Source organism: Crinia signifera, chromosome 2 (genome assembly GCF_055691185.1).
Source record: "Crinia signifera chromosome 2, ASM5569118v1, whole genome shotgun sequence".
NCBI classification, from domain to species: domain Eukaryota; kingdom Metazoa; phylum Chordata; class Amphibia; order Anura; family Myobatrachidae; genus Crinia; species Crinia signifera.
The window spans coordinates 89,115,788-89,141,355 of NC_139218.1; the positions used below are offsets into that span (position 1 = coordinate 89,115,788).

At 42.4% G+C, this 25,568-nt stretch overlaps 1 protein-coding gene across 3 annotated transcripts in view; it reads right to left on the minus strand.

Moving 5' to 3' along the window:
* Positions 1-5,946: 5,946 nt before the first annotated feature.
* DHRSX (dehydrogenase/reductase X-linked) overlaps positions 5,947-25,568 on the minus strand; it is a 320,578-nt gene continuing 300,956 nt past the window's right edge. For 2 of the 3 annotated variants that reach the window (XM_083172552.1, XM_083172551.1), the window contains exon 7: positions 5,947-7,925. In XM_083172552.1, the coding sequence (XP_083028678.1) occupies positions 7,740-7,925 (186 nt within the window). In that variant the 3' untranslated portion in view covers positions 5,947-7,739. The remainder of the gene's footprint in view (positions 7,926-25,568) is intronic. The other variant, XM_083172550.1, reaches the window with a different exon arrangement.

Below are 25,568 nucleotides of genomic sequence, written 5' to 3' on the forward strand. Positions count from 1 at the left end.
TTAAGCATTAATCATAGTACAATATGTTGAATCCCACTCAAAGACTGCTTATAACCAGTGTAATTAATTGTTCTTAAACACTGTTAATAAATAACAAAAATCTTTCCTTGCTCCATGATTGGGTGTGTCTAGTCCACTGTTACTGAGTGCATCAGCAATCTCTAATGACTTGAGATAACTTAAGCCTCTACTTCGATAATTTTGGTAATGTCCAATTGATGATTGACAAAAGATAGACCATCTTGCTTTACTAGTCCTGTTGCTCAGGAGCATAGAATTGTGTGGTGCCGGGTTGTTTAAACTGACAGGTAATTTCCTTAAATGGCTATACAGTACACAGATGCAAATAATGAACATTTGGATCCCACAATGTAATTTTTGACATACAATACACTCAGTGGGCGAAGTAGACATTTTGAAGTAGGGGTAGTGGAGGAAAGGGGTAGGGGAAGTGGAGGAGAGGGGGAGTGGAGGATTGAGAGCAGAGGAGGAGGAGTGAGGAGGTGGGGGAGCGGTGGAGGAGGGGGAGCAGAGGAGGAGGAGGTGGAGCAGAGGAGAGGGAGGAGGGGAGGTTATGGAGCGAAGGAGAGGGGTGAGGAGGAGGGGAAATGAAGGAGCAGAGAAGGGGGAGTGGAGGTGAGGAGAAGCTGAGGAGAATGGGGAGGAGGGGAAGCAGAGGAGTGGGAGAGGAGGAGGGGGAGCGGAGGAGGGATGGGGAGAGGAGGAGGAAGGGGGAGAAGTGGAAAGGAGGTGTGGAGGAGGAGCGGAGGTGGAGTAGTCAACGGGGGAGAATGGGAAGGAGAAGAGGAGTGGAGGTGGAGCAGAGGTGGAATGGAGTGGAGGAGCAGAGGATGGAGAGCTGGAGTGGAGGAGAGGGGGGAGGAGGATGGGAAGTGAAGAGGGGGAGGAGGATAGGAAGTGAAGTAGAGGAGGAGGGGGAGAAGAGGAGCAGAGGAGAGGAGAAGGGAGAGCAGTGGAGGGGGATATGGGGAGTGGGAGAGGAGGAGGAAGGGGGAGAGGAGGTGTGGAGGAGTGGCCGACGTGTGGAGAAGGGAGAGTACTACAAGCGGACACTGCACCTCCTGTCACCGGCGCTGATTTGTACATGATCAGCCGCAACTGTAGCCTAGTGTTTTCTGTCCCTGCTCCTGGGTCTGCTTACACTCTCTCCCTGCTTCATGCACTACAGCTCAGTGTCCCCAGCAGCTCCCACTTGCTGGCACAGGACATTCTTCCCAGCGCTGGTTCTTCTCATGATGCACCCCAGTGCAGGGTCCACAGCAGCTCCCGCTCCCTGGGACCACACTTTCTTTCCGGCGCTGGATCTTCTTTTGCTGCACCCAAGCACAGGGTCCACAGCAGCTCCCACTCACTCTCTTCAGTGCTGGGAGCCACTTACAAGTAGCTGATCTCACAGTAGAGTTGAGGCACAGTAGGGCTTGTGGGATACGGAGCACTGCACGTGTTTATTCATTTAAAATAATAACACTTCCAGGTCAGTGGAGAAGTGCAAGTATGACAAACACACTTCGACCACTGCATACAGTACTGATTATCTGGTCTAATTTGTAACCGATTTTCAGTCTAAAAAGATTGGAACTAGATTAAGAGAAATGTTATGACATTAAACTGTGCTTCAGCAAGAGACCCTGTGGTGTAATAGTGTATCGAGGAGTGTCTAACGTTATATAATGTAATAAGGCAAAAACCACAAATGGTATAGTTGCATCATTTATTAAGTTATAGAACAGTGTGTTGGACCAGAGCTGAACATGTGCTGTATAATTATAGAAAAATTATTACTGCTGGGGGAAAAAAACAAAAGTGGCCAGATAAACTTATTAATGGATTAAGATCTCTTACCAGGGCTGACACTAGAAATTGTGGGTCCTGGGACTGATTTCTAGTCCATCCACTCCCCTCACCACCCGGCTCTGCTGGTCACAGAGGAAGTGCTTGTAAGAGCCAGTCTTCTTCTCCACCTCCGGACACTGGCGGCCATTTAAAATATGGCGCCGACTTGTGAGCCAATGCTTGACCAGTCTGAGGCACACAGTGCACAATTCTTGATAATTAGACCCATTACCCACCATAAATTACCGCAATTAACTGGATACCCTCATAAGGTTTTTGTACTGTATATATTTTCAAATTATCCAGTAACTGTTCAATATGTTTGAGAGCTGTTTTTATTTGTTTTTTTTTCTGGCATTGTTTCTAATTTATATTTACATAATAATTTTTGGCTGCAAGGTGTTTATTCATTATGTCTTATACATTTGACTGTCTATATAAGATTCAGAAATTAGATAGACCAGTGGTTCCCAAACTTTTTTGAATCACGGCACCCTTAAGCCAAAAGTTTCTTATGGACATATTTAGAAAAAATATTAAATAATTTGTGTTTATATGTCATTCCTAGGTTAAATTTTGTAGTAAGGAAAAGGATTTGCTTCTGCTTGTCCACATAAATTATGGTTGGAAGCCACAAGCACTGGTTTTGCCTATTACTTCGACCATAAATAAATTTGAGTTGGTTCTGGACAACCAGCCCAGGGCACCCATGCAAGTGTCCTGAGGCACCCCAGGGTGCCTAGGCACACAGTTTGGGAACCACTGAGGTAGACACATTGCTGATATTGCCAAAATGTTAATAGGTGACATAGCGAATGTCTACATTGGGTTGGGTTGCAGCAGTAGGGGAGGATAGATTTAGGCATTAGAATTGGCGGGTATGTAGGGGGAAGTGAAATGTACATTCGCACAGCACGCCTGTGGTCACTGTCTGCAACAGTATTAATGCAGACTGGCAGTCCACATGGCCAGCACCTGAGAGGAAACATGCTAGTGGTATTACTAGGATACTGGACCTCTAGTAAGAGGGAAATAATACAGCAACTCACAGCGGTAACCAGAAGTGCCGGGACTGCACTGACCAACAGGAAGGGGGGGTAATGCTAGCACTAATGTTGACATTATCGACGTTATTCAGGTCCATGCGCACCCATGTGAATTTGCACGGATGTGCAATGTTTTACAACATTTCTACGCATGTGCATGCGCTGTGTGTGTGTCCGGGCGCTTGCACACAACACTGTGGGCGAGGGCGTGGGGAGTTGGGCTGGAGGAAGCAGCCAAGGGAATGCACAGCATTTCATGGGCATTCCCATGGTAATGAGCCGGGTGCCGGGGGCGGGCATCTGACATCACCGGATGTCAGCTGCCTGCCATGTTACCGTAAGAAGTAGAACCAGTTAACCCAGAATCAATAACATGTTCTCTAGCCTTGTGGTAAGATGAGTTTGTGACTTAATAAAACAAAGCAATCGAGTTATCCTGTGCTACTGCAGGATGAAATTAGATTTTGGTTTTGTATGTTTTCTTTTCTTCATTTGAGTAAAATATAGTTCAGAAAAGAATGTCTGAATCATCAGGAAGCAGAATTGGATTTACAGGGAGTGAACAGATGGATTCATGGGATATTTTTCTCTAGAAGTTGGTATGCCAAGTTTGTAAAAAACAAACAAAAAAAGTTTCTAAAAACTAGGAACATTTATTTGTTATTTAAAAAAAATGTTTTACCGGTTTCTGTCATGTGCCTTCATGTCTTGTCTGTTAATATAAGCTTATCCCATTTAATTTAATGTCCTCACATATACCGTATCTTCAGTACAAAAAACACAAAGACTAGATATCATTATTCTACAGTTACCAACCAATAGTGTATCAAGGGCAGGGTGAGTGGGGTATGTGTCCCAGGTGGTGATACAGTAAGGGGACAGGGAATCATCCTGACTGTATCACCACATTATGGGCCAGATGCACCAAGCTTTAAAAAGTGATAAAGTGGAGAGTGATAAACAACCAGCACCTAACTGTAATTTTTGCACTGTGACCCACCATGTGGCTTCCTGACACCCACAATCCACAAATTCAATCTCTGAAACATCCAAAACCAATCACCATCCAAAACCAATCACCATCCAAAACCAATCACCTGAAGTTACCTGAAGTCTTCTACCTCTTCCCAACACTGTCCATGTCAGCACAAACTCAGATCACCCATGATCACCGCACACCCTCCACCCACTAGCACCTGTGACTACTATGCACCCCCACTTCCCTGAGTAGTGGAGATATAGGGCTGGTCTATACGCATCACCTGGCAGCACCCATGACCACCATGTACCTCCCTAAGTAACTGAGTGCAATCACATAAGCAGTAGAGGGGGAGTTGGAGAAGGATCAAGAGGACCTGTACTACATCAGCCCAACTGCTAAGAAAGTCTCTGTTTCCAGTGGTGTCTGCCTCACTTGACTGGTGACAGTCTTGAGCCCAACATTCCTTCTTTATTACAACAGGTTGCTCCCCTTCCCCTTCCCCTCTGCAATCATATAGAATGGATCCCTGTATAGTATCAGTGTGTATATGAAACCCCGAGTATTGTCAATCTGGGAAATGTAAGATGTGTATTCTACTTCACATGTGATGTTGCTATGGGCAACCAATCAGATCCTGTCTACTAGGGTGCTAAATAAATAAGTAGTAGATTCTGATTGGTTCCCCCACTGTTTGTAGTGGAACCATGTGAATTGTAATTTATATTTGGAGCTCTATTTATAATAATTTGCCCTGGTCACCAATGACCCTAGTTACATTGCTGCTTAAGATCAGGGCCGTCTTTCCCATTGGGAATGGATGGTAGGGATTCGGGCTGTGGGGTTCTGGCGCACACCTTTGTAGTTTCCGGACGGCTGGCTGGCTGCTCTTCCTGCAGCATGAGCCATGAGGGGGAGTTGCTGGCCAAGACTACAGTTCCCTAGGTGCCCTGCGGGGGGACTCAGCATCTAGTGATGAGCAGCCCTCCTGCTACTGCGCACAGCGCATATGGCTGGACCACTGGGGGAAGTCAAGGTAGGCAGCAGCAGTAGTAGCTCCAAACTAATTCACGTCGGGGGGGGGGGAGGCTGCCGGGGGGGGTCCTCCCGGCAAACTAATTCACAGGAGGGGAATGCTGCCGGGGGGAGGCTGAGGGGGGGTTTAATCATTGCAAACTATTAAACATTGCTTTATGTATTCATTATTCTCATGTCTTAATGACAATAAAGTCACATTTTCTGTTTTTTTTAGACCAGTATGCATGTTAATTCAATTAATTTGATTTATTTAAAAAAAGACCAGTACGGTACTTTATTGTTAAAGTACCGTATTTATCGGCGTATAACACGCACTTTTTTCCCCCTGAAAACAGGGGGAAAAGATGGGTGCGTGTTATACGCCGATATGCGTGCTATACGGCGGTAATTTCATATAATAGGTGCGCGCCAGTGGTGTCCAGGTGTGCACCACTGGCGCAGCACCTCTACCCCACACCTCCGATCAGCTTCAGCCCCCCCCCCCTGTCCCTGTGCTCCGGCGATCGGAGCTTCCCCGATCCCCCCAGTGACGTCGGCGGCAGGCTCGGGTAATGTCGGCCAGGCTCGGGGGGACTCGGAAGCGCTCAGGCACCCGAGTCCTCCCGAGCCGCGAACATCCCCCAGCCTGCCGCCGACGTCACTGCTAAATGTGACAGGCGGCTAGGAAGGGGGAGAGAGGCAGCAGGGAAGCTCCGGCGTACTAACGCCGGAGCGGAGGCGAGGGGGGGGCGGGCTGCTTCTAACCTTCTGTGGTGGGTTTTGCTGGGGCAGGATAAACCTGCCCTGGTAGGTTTGTCCTGCCCCAGCACAACCCACCACCCAAGGGGTTAAAGCTCCTCCCTGCACAGTGACTCCTTCCTCCCTGGCTACAGCAGCGTCTGTAAAAAAAAATAAGTTTTTATTTAGAAATGTAACTTTTTTTCCTGAGATTTCCCTTTTAAAATGAAGGTGCGTGTTATACGCCTGTGCGTGTTATACGCCGATAAATACGGTACTCACTTTCATGTAATCGATGGTCTTTATTAATCAAATCAATTGAAATAAAGTTAAATAACATGCATACTTTTGTATGGAAGTAAAACACAGGAAATTATGTGATGAAGGAGGGGATTGTGCCTATACAGAAAATGCTGCCATTAATGTTTCGTTTTTTCCCCCAGCAGAATACTATATATAGTCTAAAGAGTTATAAACAGCCCGTTGCGTCGGTTTTGATTTATAATGAATCTTTCCCTATTTTATGAGCTGCTACTTTAATCCTTCTATCTAACTTTGCACTTCTTGTGGGAAGTGACTCCTATCAGCCATGAATAATAACAACCTATTAAATGTGTCACATATTATAATAATATTAGCTGATTGCTCAAGATAGACAGCCGGTATGAGTGGTATTGTAATAATAGTAACAGGACACCAGATGGTCAAAATGATGAAGTACCAAAAGTGTTGGATAAAATGAAAGCAGACCATGATGTAAACTTCCAAGTGATAAGCACTCTACCAACCTACGCACTTCAGTAAAATGTATTAGCACTTGTACGTTAAATGTACAATCAGTCATGGGAATACATTATACACGTATTGCAATTGAGTGTAACCTATGTGACCCCAGAATCTAATTTTACTGCTTTAATGTGTTCTTGCTAATGTGATTTTCGGATTTCAAATGGTCACAGAAATTAAATTAAAATATATACAATATGTGAGTTTGCATTATACAGTACATTGTGAATGTGAATGATCATTAAATCCTTTTTCAACCATATATATGGTTGAACCCGCCCTTCTTGCTGCTTAACCCCCACCCATCAGTCCCTGCCCCAGTGGAGCTTACAATCTATATTCCCTACCACATGTACACACATTCATTTTAGGGTTAATTTTGTTGGGAGCCAATTAGCCTACTAGTATATTTTTGGGTTGTGGGATTGTGGGAGGAAACTGGAATACCCGGAGGAAACTCATGCAGGTAAGGGTAGAATATACAAACTCTGCACAGTTAGGTCCATGGTGGGGATCGAACCCATGACCTCAGTGCTTTGAGGCAGTAATGCTAACCATTACACAATCCGTACTGCCCTACAATGCAGAATGCAGAATGCATCATATTGATTACTGTCAATCATGACTAAACAAAGCCACTGACATACATAAAATTACCCTCTGATATGTTCAACAAGAGCTCTACAATCTATCCACGGTAGTTTTTTTATGTAAAAAATAACACTGCAGTATCCCTTTAACTACATTGTAAAGTTTACAGAATATTACAAGCAAAAACATTGAAGATTGGTTAAAGCTCCAAAGCTTAAATTCTATGAAATTGCATATTACTTCCAAGTGAATACCTAACGAACTTAGCTTAATTATTAAGATCACAATGTGCGTCAAAGGAATAATTTCACTCTTTGCATGAAATACATTGGTATAACCTAAGCACGCTGTACGTCATAATACATTAGAAGAGTGTTCTTCTGAAGCAGCAGGAACATAACTTGCCTGATCGGGTCACAGTTACCCAATACTATTATTTCTATAGCAATGAGGACAGAATCCTTCAAGACTTTGCTGAACAGCCATTTTGATGATGCAATTTTATTTGAAATGCTACACACAGTTTGAACATTAGAAGTTTGAAATTATAATTTGTTATTTTCTTAAAAACTGAATAGATTAATTATTGAGATATTACTACAAATGTATTTACTCTATCACTCTTTTCAGTTATCCAGGTATATTAAAAACAGTGCTAACAACTAGGGTTGGAATGTTTCAATATATGGACATCACATGATCAGAAGACACAGGATATGTACAAAGTTTTATGCTGAAACAGGAAGTGCAGCCATCTTGCAGCTCTCAGCCCATAGTTTTTCCTGAAATTCTGCATTGTACGTTATATCAGCAGATTTTGTCTTTTGTCCGTTGTATAAATAACAGCCGCCAATTCCTTCAAGGTCCGGAGAGACCGCAGCATAGATTGAGGTGGCAGCTCCTTCTTCTGCACTCTGCAAACAAAATTGTATAGTTAGATACAGTAAATGTACTTAGTGAAACTGATATCTGATTGGAGCTAATTCTAGTGGAGTAATTAAATACATGACAAATTAGAGGTCACTGAAAATATCACTAAAATTAATTAAAATAAACTGTGTAGTTTGCTGTCCTCAGGGGCGGATAAGGGGGGATACGGTAATATTGTTGACAGCACTTAGGTCGACAGTCATTAGGTCGACAGATGGAAAGGTCAACGGGGTTCTAGGTTGACATGGGTCAAGGTCGACAGGTGTCCAGGTCGACATGGGTTTAGGTCGACATGGGTTAGGTCGACAGGTCATTAGGTCGACATGGTTTTTTTCACAGTTTTTTGAGCCGAGATATGCTGACAGGTGGTATTTCATGACCTACAATCAACTAGGGCATGGCGTGAGAATAAAATAACCATGCCCGAAGCATCGCGAGCGACGCGAGCAATGCGAGGGGATGCGGTTGACTTCCAACTGTGTCCATGTCGACTGTGTCGACATTCGAATAAAAAAACCTGTGAAAAAACCCGTCGACCTAACCCATGTCGACCTAAACCCATGTCGACCTAGAACCCTGTCGACCTTCCCACCTGTGGACCCAACAGTGTTGACCTAATGACTGTCAACCTAACTGTGGTTGATAAAACGATCCACACCAAGATAAGGGGCCTCATGGGCCCGGAGCTGAAAATGTTCAAGAGCCTATTATGACAAGTGGAGGTGAGGCCAATGCCATGTAGGTCTGTAGAACTCATACACTATATGACTGGCTCTCGCCAATTTCCCCCTGCCTATTTCTAGACTACAACTTACAGAAGGTTCACTTGAGATAAATTATGTTTGGTAGCAGATGACTGTTTCAATATTCCATTGATTAGTTCATCTTTCATATTGCCATTATTACATATTTGAAATCCCCAACTCACCTATTCTGATATTTTTTGGTCTGTAATAGGCTAATAAAGCAATTCCAACATGTTGGATTTTCACAGTCATCAGACACAATAATTGGCAAAATGCAGTACCCAACCAACAGCTGCTATTGTTACTCAGTAACTTTATGTTTCAGTTCTTTACAATTCTTAGACAAAGCTCATTTGAGTAGGAATTGCTCTACCTTCTATTTTATTTAATTTCTTTTACTGTATTTCCAAATGCCTCAAAGGGTATATTGGCACTTTATAACAAAAAAAGAATAACATATAACCCTCCTTGTTTATCACCTTAGATCAGGCATGTCCAAACTATGGCCCTCCAGCTGTTGTGAAACTTCAAGTCCCATCATGCCTTGCCACAGTTTGGCTATTAGGGGATGCTAAAACTATGGCAAGGCATGCAGGGATGTGTAGTTTCACAACAGCTGGAGGGCCATGCCTGCCTTAGATGAATACTCCACCTTCAAACAGAAATAAGCATTATACACACTGCTGCCATCCAGGCTGCATAGCCGGGCAGTGTCTAAGCTAACTACCCTAAAAAACTTTGCATGCGCATCCTAATCTTGTAAATGCTAGGGAAGAAATACGGCAAGCCAAAACAGCTGTTGGGCAGGAGAGTGGTGGGGGTAGGTGGGCACATGTGAAGCCATGAAGCCAGGGGGGAGAGGTTCCGCCGGCTGCCTTGTCACTGCTCGCCACAGTGATCGGTACTCAGGGAAAAAAGTCAGTGCATGAAGTGCTGGTATGACATGCAATCATATATTGGCATACTTTTTGTGCACTTATAGCAGTCAGATATGTTTTTCCATATTGAATACTTTATGTTGTCAAGCTGATATGGTTATTGTTAGCAATTTACTTTTCTGAATTACTGCAAAAAATAAAAAATCTGATAAGCTTTGATGATGTTTTTTAAGCGACTGAAAAAAGAAATGAATAAAAATATTTGTAACAAAATACATAGTTGATTGGGAAATATGAGAACAATAATTAAAAATGCACATCTCCTTTGGTTATAAATGGCCTTGATCAATACTAAGATGCTACAAGCCTCATTTAAAAAAAAACTTCAACATGTCTAATCAACCACGTAAACCACCTGTTACAGAGCTCTCAATGAACACCACATGGATCATGTACAAAAGCAAACGACTGTGCACAAAGCCAAGTAAAATGTATGAAACATTTATTTTTGGCTTTTAAAAATCCCTTGACAGGTATTTCCAACTGATTCTGTTTACTGCCGGGTACATTTAGCATTGCTAAATCTTGGAAGAAGAAGATAAAATTATGAAAATATCTAAGGCTCTGTTTAGCTATTTTGATGTTGACATCAATATTTAATAGGCACATTTAGTAGGAAGATAATTAACAGTTATGATGCGTTATTACAGTAAAAATTAGAAACAGCCATTTTATTGAATTTTGTTAATATACATTTTTAATTTTGATTTACAATACACTTTAGGTTAAAGTTATCATGACCCAAAAAAGGAGCTGCACAGTCCAATATGGCCGTTACCTGACCTACTGCTAAAGCTGTACATGTGACAAATGCTGGAAGACATACTGTACATTTCAGCTTGATCTTTTTTGTTATCATTTATTATCCTTTATTTATATGGAACCACAAGGGATCTGCAGGGCCCAATTACAAAGTACATAAACAAATAAGCAAAACAGTGACTTACAGTAGAGGACAAGTACAGGGTACATACACATAGCTGCATCAGCAGAGGACACTGGAAGTATCAGCGTGGCAGAAATATAGATGCTGTCAAATCCATATATATATTATATAGATTTATATAGAAAGGATTTGATGCTGTCAAAGACGGTTTAAGTAAGAGAAGGAAAAGCACATGAGGGAAGAGGGCCCTGCTTGTGAGAGGAATATCAGTGTTGGCTGCAGTGCAAAAATAATTCAGTGTAGTGAGCTTCATATTTAATTCAGTGTGAGTATGGGGAAGTTTCTATAAAATAGAACATAGGGGGATATTCAGTACCGATCTCAAAGCAAGTCTCTAATGCAAAACCATGTGCAATGCAAGTGGGACAAATGTAACTTCTGCAGAGAGAGTTAGATTTGGGTGGGGTGTGTTTGAACTGAAATGTACTGTATATTGTAGGGTAATAATAAAGCAGCCAATATTTACCCTGCACAGAAACAAAATGACTCACCAAAATCCAAAGCCCCCTACACACTACCCATCATCGGCGGGGTTGCCGGTGCCGGCTCCGGCAAAGTGCATACACCCTTGCCTATGCCGGCTTGGAAGTAGGTGATGGATGGCTTGGAAATGAGTGAAGGCATGACCATCGTTAACGAGGACCTCTCTCGTCTGTGCATGTTCAGATGAGGGTGAATCGTTAACTATATGGAGTGTACACACCGGGTAATATTGTAAATAATATAGTTCAGAAAGCCCTCCCTGTGCGATATTGTTCACACCTGCAGTGCAGCATGGTTTGACATTTGAGAAAGATTTTACCTTTGAGATCCTTACTGAGTAACCCCCATAGATAGTAAGCGCTTCGCAATAATTATAATTCCTATATTATCTTTAACTGTAAGTTGCAAGTTGCCATACTATTAAACATTGTACTTTGCTTCCTTCATAGGGGAGAAGCGGTGTCAGCACACATAATGGCGCTGATACTGCTTCTCCCCCACAACGACCATTCGCTCCTAGGACAGGCTTTTCTGTTGGAATTACTGTGCAAGGCTGTGTTGGAGGTGGTACACAGTTCCAGCCAGTTACCCCCCCCCCCCCACTTTAACCCCTGCTTTGGTTATAAATGCTCTTGATAATAAGACCTATAAAATTTGAGATACATTACATTATAGCTACATTGTAAAAGGCCTCTGTTCTCATTTGAAAACCACTTACCACCTGTTGTATTGCTCTCTCTGAACACCACACGGATCATGTTCTAAAGAAAATGATTGCACCAAGTCTTCTAATACTGTACACATGAAACATTTATTTTTTACTTTTAAAAATCCATTGACCACTATTTCCAACTGATTCTGCTTATTGCCGTATGTATTTTGCATCATTAAAGCTTAGAAATGGAAGATGAGAAGATTCTGAAAACATCTAAAGCATTGCTATTTCATACAGCAGGAAACTTTGTAGATTTGATATTGAAATGGCAATCTCCGTACATACAGTATAACCATTATTGTACCATTTGCATCATAAGAAGGGGGGAGACATATGGAACACACTATAACCCTACCTGTCATCTGACAAAAACAATCTTACAAGAGGCTTCCCGAAACGCAGCCTGTCTGTGTGTTGCCGTTTGTTATTGCTGGAGGTCCCTGACCCACATTTAGAGCATTGTTACTTCTAGAGGAAATAATGAAAGGATATAAATAGCATATGAGTTAAGGTGCTCATACACGGTACCATTGCCGGGGTGCAATGAGATGCGCACTCCCACGCACATCCCGTCCCACAGTATGAACTGCACATACTTTTTGTACTAGATTGCATTGCAAAACGTATGCGATGCAATGTGATGTAGTCCAAATTGCATACAATAATTGTATGGGCCCCCTTAATGTCCATACACACTAGGCGACTATGCCCAGCGTGTATAGACAGCGATGATGTCAATCATCGCTGCGGGGAAAGCCGCTCAGTGCATATACACTGAGTGGCTTTCCCCCTGCCCGGCGCCAATGGAGGGGGGAGGACGGCGGTGCATAGCGCAGAGCTATGCAAAGCTGTCCTCAGCGCCGCTCATCTGCTGGTATAACCAGCAGATGAGCAGCTTTCCCAGCGATGATGCGGGAGCGCGCAGCAGCGCTCACCGCTCATTGCCAGGGCATACACACTGGGCGGCTTTGAGCTGAAAGCCACTTAAACAGGCTGTTTTGAGCGGCTTTCAGCTCAAAGTCGCCCAGTGTGTATGGGCCTTTAGACTTTTGTGAATGATAAAGAATCAGGTACAGAACAGGGGAATGTATTTCAAGATACAGTAGACTTCTCTTTAAGCAATTAGCCTTAAAGGCATCTCAAAAACTACTGATTAAGTATACCAGTAATTTAACTTCACTGCAAAAACAGTCCCCATAGCTTACAGTCCAGGAGCATATCAGGAATGGTCACCATGTTAGCTTAGAATGTCATCAATTTCTCTAAAGGGCAAAATTGTTCTTCCAGAGAAGGATTTTATCTGAACATGTCATATTTTCATAAAGTCCTGGGATTACTTAAGCCAAATGCGGCCAAGTCATACCTCCCAACTTTTCCCCCGCTGTGAGTGGGACCAGTCAGGCCAGAGCTGTGGACGATCCCAAAAAAGGGGGGAAGCCTCGGGTGGAGGGCATTGGCTTCATGTATAGGGTCCTAGCCAAGCACCACAACCCCTGTTTTGTCACCCCGCCCACCCCAAAGTCTGACCTATGGGTGGGGTCCAATTAGCAGCACAGTTGGTAGGTATGACCAAGTACTGATGTATTGTCTGGAAATCATGATTTTCAGGAGCCTGCCAGACATTCTGGGAGAGAAGGCAAGTATGATCTGAAATTCTACTTCTAAAGCCCCGTACAGAGTGTACGGTTTGAGTTAACACTACGCACGTTAATGATATCATTGTGCATATCGTTCAGCGTGTACCCACTACATTGTTATCGATGTGTGCTTCCACAGATCTATAACAATATCCCCCGATTGTCTGAATGTGCGGTCAAATCTGACTATATCGTCAGTGACTGCATGTTCAGCAGTGGTCCCGCTGACAGCACTTAACCATATCATTAATAATATTGTTCAATGTTTGAGATGCGGATCGTTTGCTTGGTGGCACTGCCGATATCAAACACGCTATTGGAGGTGCCGCATATCATGTACGGGGAATTATTGTGGATCATTAGAGTTGGATTTCTGTTATTTAGACAAATGCGGATTTGAAAAAAAATCTATGGTTTTACGTGAATGCAAATCTAATTATCTGTTTTTGCTTTTTCCTATATACAGCAGTATGTACAGAGCATATAATACAAACCTGATGGTGACATGTTACAATTTAGCATTTCTAATTCATATACAGCACATCACAGTCTAGATTCACATGTTGCAAATCTTGCAGAGTTCTTGGAAGTGGTACAGTAGTAGGAAGTAAAGAGGAAGAAAAGGAATAAGTTGTATCGTACAAAGAGGCTGTTGCGTATTAACTGTTCCAGGAAATAAACTAGAAGCAGCTTGCTGTACTCAGATGCCAAAAAATGCTTCCGTTTGTTACAAGCACTTAGCTGTGCTGGGCACACAGAATAGCCAATCCTGACCTCATGCCAAAACTGATAGTTTCCAAAGTATTACAAGATAAGGCATGTTTCCATTCATTTACAGCAATTTTATGAAAGACGGAAGGTGCCAAAAACTGGGCACCATCAAATAAAACCAATCCAAGTTATATAGCCATATCCATTGCTTTTATTCTTTTGCCTGCATGCATCTGAATGTGGCTTGCTCTTTTTCAGGACATGTATACAAAGCATATACTGGGCCATACTTGCCTACTTTGGAAAACTAGTTTCAGGGAGATTATAGTTGGTAGTAGAATTTTGCACAGCCCCCTATTGAGGGGGCGTGTCCGGATCCACCCAAAGGGCGTGTCTAGTTCCATATATGGAGAGATTGTGAAAAGAGATTGTGAATGTGGCACCTAGAAGCGTGGGTGTGTACTGCTACATCTGAGAGGGATCTTTTAAAATTACATATATACAAATGTAGATGAGACCCAGACCAGTTAGTAAGAGATACTATGCTTGCTGAAGTGCTGGGAAATGGTGCTGATGATTCAATGTAAATATATCTCTCTCTCATTAATTTTTTCCCAAAAAATGTAACAGTGTAATGTGGGTTAGGTGAAATGAGGGAGATTGCTGCTATTTCAGGGAGTCTCCTGCAGAATGCAGGAGGGTAGGCAGCTATGTACTGGGCTAGTGAATCGGACCATACCAAATGACGCATACTGTAGTAACTTAGGGGGTTATTCTAGTTCACTCTTTCTGACAGAATCCTTCTTAGATGGACAAAACCATGTGCACTGCAGGTGGGGCAGATGTAACTTGTGCAGAGAGAGTTAGATTTGGGTGCGGTTTTTCTTCAAAGTGAGATCTATATTGCAGTGTCAAAATAATGCAGCCAGTATTTACCCTGCACAGAAACAAAATAACTCACCCAAATCTAATTCTCTCTGCACATTTTATATCTGCCCCCCCCCTGCAGTACACATGGTTTTGTCCATCTAAGCAGGATTTTTTCAGAAAGAGTGATTGAGAAAAAGGCCCTTAATTCTGATGGGATCTTGGTGATCAGTTGATGAGGTATAGGTCTCCACCAAAAAGGTATAAAAATAAAGAATGCATAGTGTACCTGGTGTTCATGGCAGAAAATAAATAGCACCTCTACCACATGTTCAACATCTTTTTTTTTTTTTTTTTAATCTTTTTATTTGTTTTTTATTCCAAACATACAAAAGAAACATTGTAATATACATAATGATGTTGTTTACATTCTTCTACTCCAATGTCATTAGTCAGGGTCTATATAATTATTATTATTATTATATTAACATTATGGAGTGAGTTTTATCAGTCAAATGTTTTCACCTGAACATACAGTGAATTCCTTAAAACATACATTATATATAATTCACATTTAGCAACCTGACATACGAAGACAAACAAGAGCCAAGAGCCAGTGTATTATTAGTTCTATATATATGTCATTCATGTCACATTAACTATTATCTTAACACATCACTAAGACATCTGTACCTCTAAGTTTGCTGATATTTGTAGTTTTGTGGCTTCGTCTAAAGTGTTAATATATGGTGACCATTTTAAATAAAACTTAACAACACCTTTATGCAAGTCTAATTTAGCGTACTTCCGTTCAAAAAATAGTAGCTGAGTGACTTTTTGTTTGAGGGTGGATAGTTGAGGTGCGGCCTTTTTTGTCCAAAAGGTTAAAATGCATTTCCTTGCCAACATGTTCAACATCTTAGTTAAAATATTTTTAACTAAATATTTTTTCACTTAAAAAAGAAGAAAAGCTGTAGTATTTTCCCTATTTGCATGCTGTAACCTTTGCAATGCTGTATACATAGCAGTTTACACGATGGCACTTTCTCTGCATAGTGCAATCTACCGGCAGCACTGATCAGGTTTATGATTGGAAGGTCAGTCAGTACAGTTAGCAGTGTGGTTTCTAACAGGGGATGAGAGCCAGGGGATTTTGTGTCACCTTGAAATATTTTAAGCATAAAATAGGCTTCAAAGCAAGTGACAGAAATGCTAAGTATCCATCAAACAGAATATGTTAACAAAGCTGCACTTAATTAATCAGATCTTTGTGAGTCAGAATTCAAAGGAAAGAGCCCAGCTGTGTGTGTATTTCAGGTAAAATAGAGGAAATGTTTGGTTCATTTGCATAATTAGTACTTAGATTTCCCAAATGTATTTTTTCAATAACATAAAATAATGGATTCTTCTAAATCTTGAAACACTACATAAAAACATTGTATATTAAAGTCTTCATCTATGTATAATTACGGTAGTAGAATCTATTTCAGAACACTAAAATCCTAAAGATATATTAATTAAGACCAAGAAAACCCCCAGTGTTGGTGAATATGGCTGTTTTTGCTGAAATTATTATTATTATTATTAAAGTTTCTTATATAACAGAGCACATTCTGTTGCGCTTTAAAATTGGAAACAACAGTGATAGAACAAAACTGGGTAATAACAGACAGACAGATGTAGGGAGGCCCTGCTCGTAAACTTGGCATCTAAAAGGAAATAGGCATTTATACACAAGGACAGGTGCTATCTACAGTATAATGCTCCAGCCATTTGCAAAGTTTTTTGGTGAGCTGTATGACATAGTCGAAAAAGGTAGAAGTGTATAAACACGTGCTAGAAAAAGTGGTACTTGTGTATTTTGGCGGCGCCCATCGCATTGCATACCATAAGGCATGCGATGGTATGCGATGCGACGCGATATCGCGCGATATTGTACAATGCCATACAATTTTAAAATTGTATGACATTGTATATGGCATACAATGCCATACAATGCGATGCGATTAAACATTGTATAAGCACCCTAATGGGTGCTTACAATGTTAAATGCACCCCCCCGCCACCCCCCCACTATAAACGTGAACCCGAAGCGTGGCGAGCGCAGCGAGCCCGCGTGGGGCGGCGGTACGCGTCCTCCGACCTTTTCATACCCCCACTATCCACGTCGGCGTGGAGTTGAGAATAGAAAGTGTGGTGAGCACAGCGAGCCACCAAGCCCGAAGCATGGCGAGCGCAGCGAGCCCCGCGAGGGGACGCGGATACCTGTGAAGGCCACGAGGGGACTCCGATACCTGTGAAGGTATCCGCATCCGCTCGCCACACTTTCTATTCTCAACTCCACGCCGACGTGGATAGTGGGGGTATGAAAAGGCCGGAGGACGCGTACCGCCGCTGCTCGCCACGCTTCGGGTTCACGTTTATAGTGGGGGGTGGCGGGGATTGCATTTAACATTGTAAGCACCCATTACGGTGCTTAAAAGCACCCTTTAGGGTGCTTATACAATCTTTCATCGTATAGGGGGCAAAAATCGCGTCGCATCGCATGCCAACGGGTGCATGGCATGCGATGCGATTAAAACATCGAGCGATGGGAATCGGGGGCGCCGCTATAATACACAAGTACCGAAAAAGTGTATACTGGAAAAAGGGATTTAAGAATTTATTAAACATACATATTTCACTGGCCAGTGATAAGATAAAACATTATAAAATCAAATATACAATTGATGATGGCAATTAATTAGTTCTTTACTGTGGCCCGGTTATCTGATTATATTGGTAGCTGGTGATAAAGAAAAAAAAAAGAAAGAAAATCTCTGTAGATCAGTTATATCCAGCTGTGATCTTCACAGTGTGTCCTCTATTATTCAGGGCACAATGGTTATCGGTAGCTACAATTTCATGTCCACTGTCTGGCCAGACAGAAAAAAATGGGTGACCCCCATTATCTGCTAGTTTCCGAACATTCAGTCACTGTTAATACAGTGCTGGATTGGAAAGTGTCAGTACTTGCTTTTAGGCTGGCATATAGGGATCCTGTTTTTGGAGCTCCAGAAAGGACTGTCAAGGTAGCAATCAGTTGTATGATGCATTTCTCTGCCTCCTATGGGGTGTCAGCGACTTCACAGTCATGTTGTTTCATTATATTGCTGAGCTGGTAACTAGTAGGATATTTTGCTGATTGTAAATGATAGGGATGTTAGAATTAACTGAGGATTTCCATGCATAGGCATAATGCTGCAGACACAATGCTTTGATCTGGTCATAGAAATGATTTACAGTGTGATAATAAATTCATCGTTTTACAGATATTAGTTACTTACAGTAGTTAAAACATACATTAGCATCAGTTGTGTATAATTAAGGTACACAGGTAAATGTATAAGCTAAAGTCAGTGAACTCAAGCTCAAGCATCATGATGACTATAGTTATACCCCTTTCTCACTGCAAGGCAAATTCCCGGGTCTAGCATGTCAACCCGGTAATTTGCCTTTTAACACAGGTTTTTTTTTCAGTGTGAACGGGTCAACCCGTGTCAAAATTCACTGGTCTCCAACCCTTCTTTTTACTCATGTTTGAGATCCGGGTATGCAGACACTGGTTGACCTGTTCCCACTGCAAAAAAACAAAACAGTGTTAAAAGGCAGGTAGAACTGCTTCACCCGGGAATTTGCCTTAGCAGTGAGAACGGGGTCTGGTGCCGCAGTCGTAAAAGCCGTGTTGTTCACACTCACAGTGTGAACACGGCATTAGTCTCTCTACTACTGGTAACCATTAGTATAACAGAAACCTGTTTTTCTCCTGTTATTCTTCCTAAATATGAGCAAAAGTAAACACTTTTGTTATAACAGTGAGAGACCACTGGGAAGGATAAGTGTCAGTTCCAATAAGAGGAAATCTGATTTTAACTCCTGTGGTTGTACCCTGGTTTTGTCCTTTGAGAATTATATATATATATATATATATATATATATATATATATATATACCCACACACAATATTTACTTACAATATTTTATTTTGATTATAGAGAACTCTGTAGATGTAGAAATGTTCATTTCTGATTTACCATGCGGGGTTTCTCAAGCTCAAAATCTTTTCTTACAAACAAGAGGAAAGCCACAGGGACTAGAACACAAGGTAGCAGGAAACAAAGCAGAGCAGTACTGAATATGTGGGATTCACACAATGTTCACACATCACTAGAGCTAGCAGACAATCTCCCTTACTTTCATCTACTTGCTAAATTTCAAGTTTATCCAAGTTCATGGGGCATAAAAAGCAAAGGAATAAAGCGAGGCAACACAAAATGATCATCGCCAGTTTACTAAAATGAATAAATATCAATTCTAAAAAATAAGATATTGTGATCATTTAAAATAATAGGACAAGCTGTAAATATACAGTAACATACACAGTATCCTTGTCAGTAATGCCTGCATAAACAGTGCATGTTGATGCACCTATTGTTTTTATCATTACTACAGTATTAACATTTATTTATACAATGTCAGCATTTTCCATAGAGCAGGGCTAATCAAATGGGCTGGTGCAACCTGGCCAGTGACCTGTAACCACAATAATCAGTCTGATGCCTATCAGCTTGCAGCTAGCTTCCTGTTGGCTGTCATGTGTGATAGCCAGAGCCAATAAAATCAGGAAGCTGAAGTCAGTCGAGTCCTGGTAACTGCTGACTAGAAACAATAAGGATGGCAGGTAACAATTATTTTTTGATTTAACAGTTTTTGGCCTATAACCTGGCAATTACCACTGATAACAATGAAGGAAGTAAGATTATAATCCAAGTTTTAGGCATTATTTAAAAGTAATTTTGTATTTTAAGGACATATACAATGTAGCAGTATAGTCAATAGTGAAAGAGATTTTTGCTGAGATCTAGCAAACTCCTAGAGGTACATTTACTAAGATGTGTGTTATATTAATGGGATGTTGCCCATAGCAACCAATTCTCTTTCTTTTTTAGAGAAAATTTGTTTATTTGGTTTTAAATACATGTCAACATGGGTTTAACATAGAAGAAGATAGAAACACACAAAAACCCCAAACTTGCGCTCAAATCAGAATGTTGGCTGCACCACTGCGGAGTCCCCTGTTAGACAGGACCCAGGGTTTTAGAGATGCAAAGAAAAGCCACTGAATAAAAAACAATTTATTAATAACAATAAAAAAAGCCTTTAGGGCAATCGTAAACATCACTTCATAAAACAAATGAATCATTTCATTGAGGGTTAAGACTTCCAACGTCGAGTAGAATGCCCAACGCGTTTCGTCATATAGAATGACTTCCTCAGGGGCGATGGAAGTTTACAATTCATACTGTAAATTACAATATACCAAAATGAGTGACACATACAAAAACATAAAATATATTTACAAATATATATATATATATAAAAAAAGGAAGGAAACAAATTTCCAGATGAAGAGCAAGGTTGGAGAGGAGGACAAACGGAGAAACTCAAAACCGGTGGGAATACCGTAATGGAAGGTAGTGGTAGTTAAGAGAAGCGTTGGACCCATACTAGAGGTAATGCACATAAATCAGGGAAGAAAAAAAACACCAAATAGAGTTAGCACAGAGTTCAATAAGTACCAGTGTCTATGGTGCCTAAAAGAGCTAAACATGACTAAACAGACCAAGGCTAAAGATGATTTATCATACCATCAAGGTTAACTAAAAATGGTCTCCTTCAGATTGAGAGGAATCTTAACATTAGATTTCAAAAATGACGTGAAAAATCTGAAATTGATGAAAGAGACAGAATATGTATGCCGTATCTATAAACAGAAGTGCTTAAGTGGCCAGAGAGTTATTCAAATGAATAACATACCACAGGTTGTTCTAACAAGCCTCAGATGTCATGGTTACAACTACTTCTTAATGTCAGAGATATCCAGGTCAGAAATAGGATAACAATTCAATATTCACTGGCCAATCTATGGACATAGAGTTTATGGCCAGGTTCACATCAATCATATAAACAATTTCAAAGTACATAAAGAAATTGTCAAAAAAACAACAACAACATCTATAGAACATATATAGATAATCAAGAGGTATTTGAGGGAATTACATACCACTGGGCAGAATTAGTTAACCACAGACGGTAGCACAACCAGCATCTTAATGACAGAGCGATCAAGTCACAGTAACCGCGGTGACTTAGTAATCATGGGCCATCTATAAACAAGAGATCAATGGCCCAATTCACATACAATAATTCAAAATAATATGCAACAGTGATTAGAATAAATCTGGAGTGGGAACCAAAGATACTTACAAATGGTCTACAGAAACAGGATGTATACAGCAGGCGTCCACCAGCTAGAATGAACCACTGCTGGCTGTGTGAGTTTATATAGGACCCAGGCGATTAAAACCCAGGCGTATCGAAGAAGATACATCGATAAATAAAAAGAGAAGACGTATATTGTGATATTAATAAAATCGTGGATGAGACAGGATCATTGTTAGACGAGATAGACATCTATGAAAGAACTATGAAGACTACAAAATGTTTATCCTGATATACATAAATATAGAGTTATAATTAAGTGTTCCTTCTAGGAACCGTGGTGGGCAGGGCGCTGCTGCACGGGGGCAGTGTAAGGGGGATAAACTGGGCCTGCCGACGTCACTGTTGTAGACGGTCCCAGGCCGCCAATGACACAAAAGGGGGTGGGCCCGGCCCCGCCATCTCTAAAGGGGGCAGGCCCAGCCCCTCCGAAGTCTCTGCACTGCCGGGGAAGCACCGGGCATCACCATCTATGGCGGCGCTGGGCTTCCCTGGTAACACCGGCAGGGTCGGAGGCAGGCTCTTTTAGCGTGGCGCTGCTAGAGGGGCTGGGCACATTTTGCCCTTTAAAAATTGGGCAGGACGCAGCGCCCTGCTAAAACAGCCTAGCGGGAACACTAATTAGGAGAGTGGGGGGGTGTAGGTGAAGGGGAAAAAGAAGCAAGAGTGAGAGAGAAGGGAAGAAGAAGTTAGGATAAGGGTAAGGCTAAGAAAATAAATGTACAAGTATAGAAAGCTAGTGGAGTTGTCGATGGTCATCACAGCAATAATAGGGATAGAGAGGCATTACAAGGTAGTCAGCGGTGCCTCGGCGAGGAAGTGGTTTGTCCACGGCGACCATGTTTTAATAAAGTTAAAGGGAGTATCATGTAAGATAGAGGTGATTTTTTTTCAATTCTTTAGGTGGCCCAAATAGAGTTGATCAAATCCGTTATAGAAGGATGTGAGGGAGATTTCCACTGTGCGGCAATAAGGCATTTAGCCATATTGAGGATGTGATTACTCAATTTTTGGATTGTAGGTGAGGCATGAGACAGTGGTCTAAGCAATAAGAAATAAAAAGGCGATGGGGGCATTTGAGTGCCCATGAGTGAGTTAATCAGATTGTGGACCTCTTTCCAGATGGGCAGGACCACCAAACATGCAGAAAAGCACCCCTTTGGCGACATTGTCTCCAGCAAAGGTCCGAAGATAGTATATAGCATGTAGTCTGGAAATGACCATGTACCAACGGAAATATATTTTATATGCATTTTCCTTAACTCGTACAGACATGGAGCTCTTGGCAAAAGCTGCTGGAATCCAGACAGCAGCATCCCAATAGGGAGTATTAAAGTTAAAGCTAGAGTTAAGGGCCCCATACATCAGCAATTAATTGTGACAATTTTCAGATATGGAGATGATTGCCACAATTAATTTTAGATGTGTGGGCTCCCCCTTTTGGCAATCCCAATCAAAATCGTCAATCGATTGCTTAATCAGATTTTTAAACATGCTTAATAATCTGGTATTATCTACGGATCTTTTGTATATGTGTGGGCATTCCCAATTCGTCTTCTTCATCTATTTACATTATGAACAGATGAAATGACAATCGATTGGGCAATTTCCAGATATGAAGATACAATCTTTAGATGGAAAAATCTGCCGATCACTGAAATAAATCTGTAATGTGTGGGCAAGTCAGATAGATTGTAAAATCCATTTATCTGGCCAAAAAATCCCTGGATCTGGAAATCCATTAATTGTGATTGCTGATGAATGGGGCCCATTACTTTTATAGGCACTATGGGGGTGGTTAGACCACTGAAGGGGGCGGTTATACTGTAGGTTAGGCTGCGGGAAATATGGGTAAGAGCAATGGTTACAGTACTCACAGGGTTCCATCAGCATTGTGACAGTATTATATTTATTACATTTAATTTTTAACGTGCCACAAGAGTTTTGCAGTGCTGTACATCCAATGCATACAATAGAACAGCACAGGGATAAAGAACATAACATTACAGTAAATAAGTAACAAAAATAAGTACAGGTAACAGAGAGCACCACAATGCAATACACAATACAGCTTTGACGTATGTAGCAAGCAGGGCCGGCGCCACCACTAGGCAGTGCTAGGCATTTCCCTAGGGCGCCGGCCACTGGGGGGCGAGAGTTGGGAGCAGGGACCCCCGTAAGGTAGTTGGGAGCAGCCACCCTTCCCCCCTGGATCAGCGCGCCGGATTGGGAGGCACATGTTAATACTGGGCAGCGCTGAGCACTTGGCTCACCCTCAGACGCTGCCCGGCTGTATGCGTAAGATGTCTGCGCTGGGAGTGAACACAGCGCAGCAAGCCCTCCCTCCTGCTCGGTAAGCGAGACCTCCTCATTCCCGCCCGCTGAGCCAGCTCGCCCTGCCCGCTGAGCTAGCCAGCTCGCCTGCCCGCTGAGTCCCCCGACCCGTGGTGCCTGGGGCGCTCCGGTGCCTGGCACCGGCACTGGTAGGGAGGGAACAGTCAGCATACTACTACGGGCTGGTGGCCATAGGCAGGAGATGAGCATTTACCAGCAAGGGAGTATGCGGGCAAAGGGGATACGGTCACTAGGTCAACAATAGGAATGTCGACATGCATTGGGTTGACCACTGAAGGTCGACATGCATCAATGTCAGCACAACTGAAGGTTGACATGGGGTTAGGTCGACAGCGTCATTAGGCCAACACATGCAATAAGTTAACATGAGTTAGGTCGACAGTCAAAAGGTCGACATGGATTTTTTTCATGGTTTCTTGAGCCGACATGTGCCAACAGGTGGTATTTGATGTCCTATCATCCACCAGGGCATGATGGGAGAACAACGCTCGCCATGGGAGGGAACGTGGTGCACTTTTTTAGTGTTTAGTGTCCATGTTAACCTTTTAGTGTCCATGTCCGTGTTGACCTAATGCATGTGTGAACCTAATGACCCCGTTGACCTAACCCCGTGCCGACCATCAGGTGTGTCGACCTTGATGCATGTCGACTTTCCCCTTGTCGACCCTATGACCCATACCTGGGCAAAGATGGTCACTGAGTAGGAGAGAGCTGTAAGTGAGTTGTGAGATGAAGGCTATGACGACAAGAGGGAGGAGAGAGGGAGGAGTGCCCTGCTCTGAAGAGCTTACAATCTAGTGGGAAAGGTGGACAGACAGATAACATGATGTGCAAGCAAGAGGAAGGTGGCCTGATAGCAGTACGTGTGCACAGAAGAGATAGTCAAGGCATGAGGCAGGGAGCAGGTTATGCGGCAGGCAGCTATGTATATATTACATTATTACAGTAATCATGACTGACAAGATCATTCATTATTTTATTATATTGGTATTACACATGAAAACAGATGAGCCACATGAATAACCAAGAGCTGGGGTCATCAAGATAGTGCCACTGTGTGCAGAGTAAATACACAGCATTGTTTTATTAGAACTTAAGGAAAGCACATTATAGGTTTGCATTATAAAAACTTTAAGACATGTTGTAAAGTTAAATGGGGGAACTTATTCTCTTACTCTATCTAGTGCAGGTCAAACACAAACCGCTGTGATCTCCACTGGTAAACTATCCTCTACTATGGCCACCGGAGTTGCTAGGACATAAAGATGAATGCAGGAAGTCATGGCTGGTTAGAGTGGTGCTTATCTGCTGTTATTTACAACATGGAGAAATCTACATGATGAACTCTGCAGGAGAGTGACCCAGCTGACCACTTTTCATCCCATCGGATCAGTAGCAGAGCCCTTGTTGAAAAGAGCCAAGTCTCCAGCTTTCTTGAGCCTGATATGTGTTTACAGAACCCTCTTTTTACCTCCAAGGCTATTGACAGATTAATAAGGCCCAGATACTACACCCCCTAAATCTTATGCACAGCTCCATGTGCTGCAAAGGAGGAGATTTGTCCCCTCAGCAGCTGTCTGGGCCGCTGATAGCCCTTTCACAATGCAAATGCCAAATCGCACCCGGGATTTGGACATGGGACCATCCTGGGAGTGAACAGGTATTTGTGAGGAACAGCTCCCCTCAATGATCCATCAATAAGCCAGGTCACTGATGTCATACAGGGGTGGGGTGGAGGGGCGGTGCATCATCGGGGGCAGGGGAGGAAGCAGCGATTGGGGCTGGCGCTGCCTTCTCCCTATAGTGTAAACGGGACCCAGGTTGCTCGACCTAGGTTACCAGTTTACACTGCCAAGCAACCGGAGTCCGACCCAGGTAAAACCCTTATTTTAACTCGGGTTTAGATTG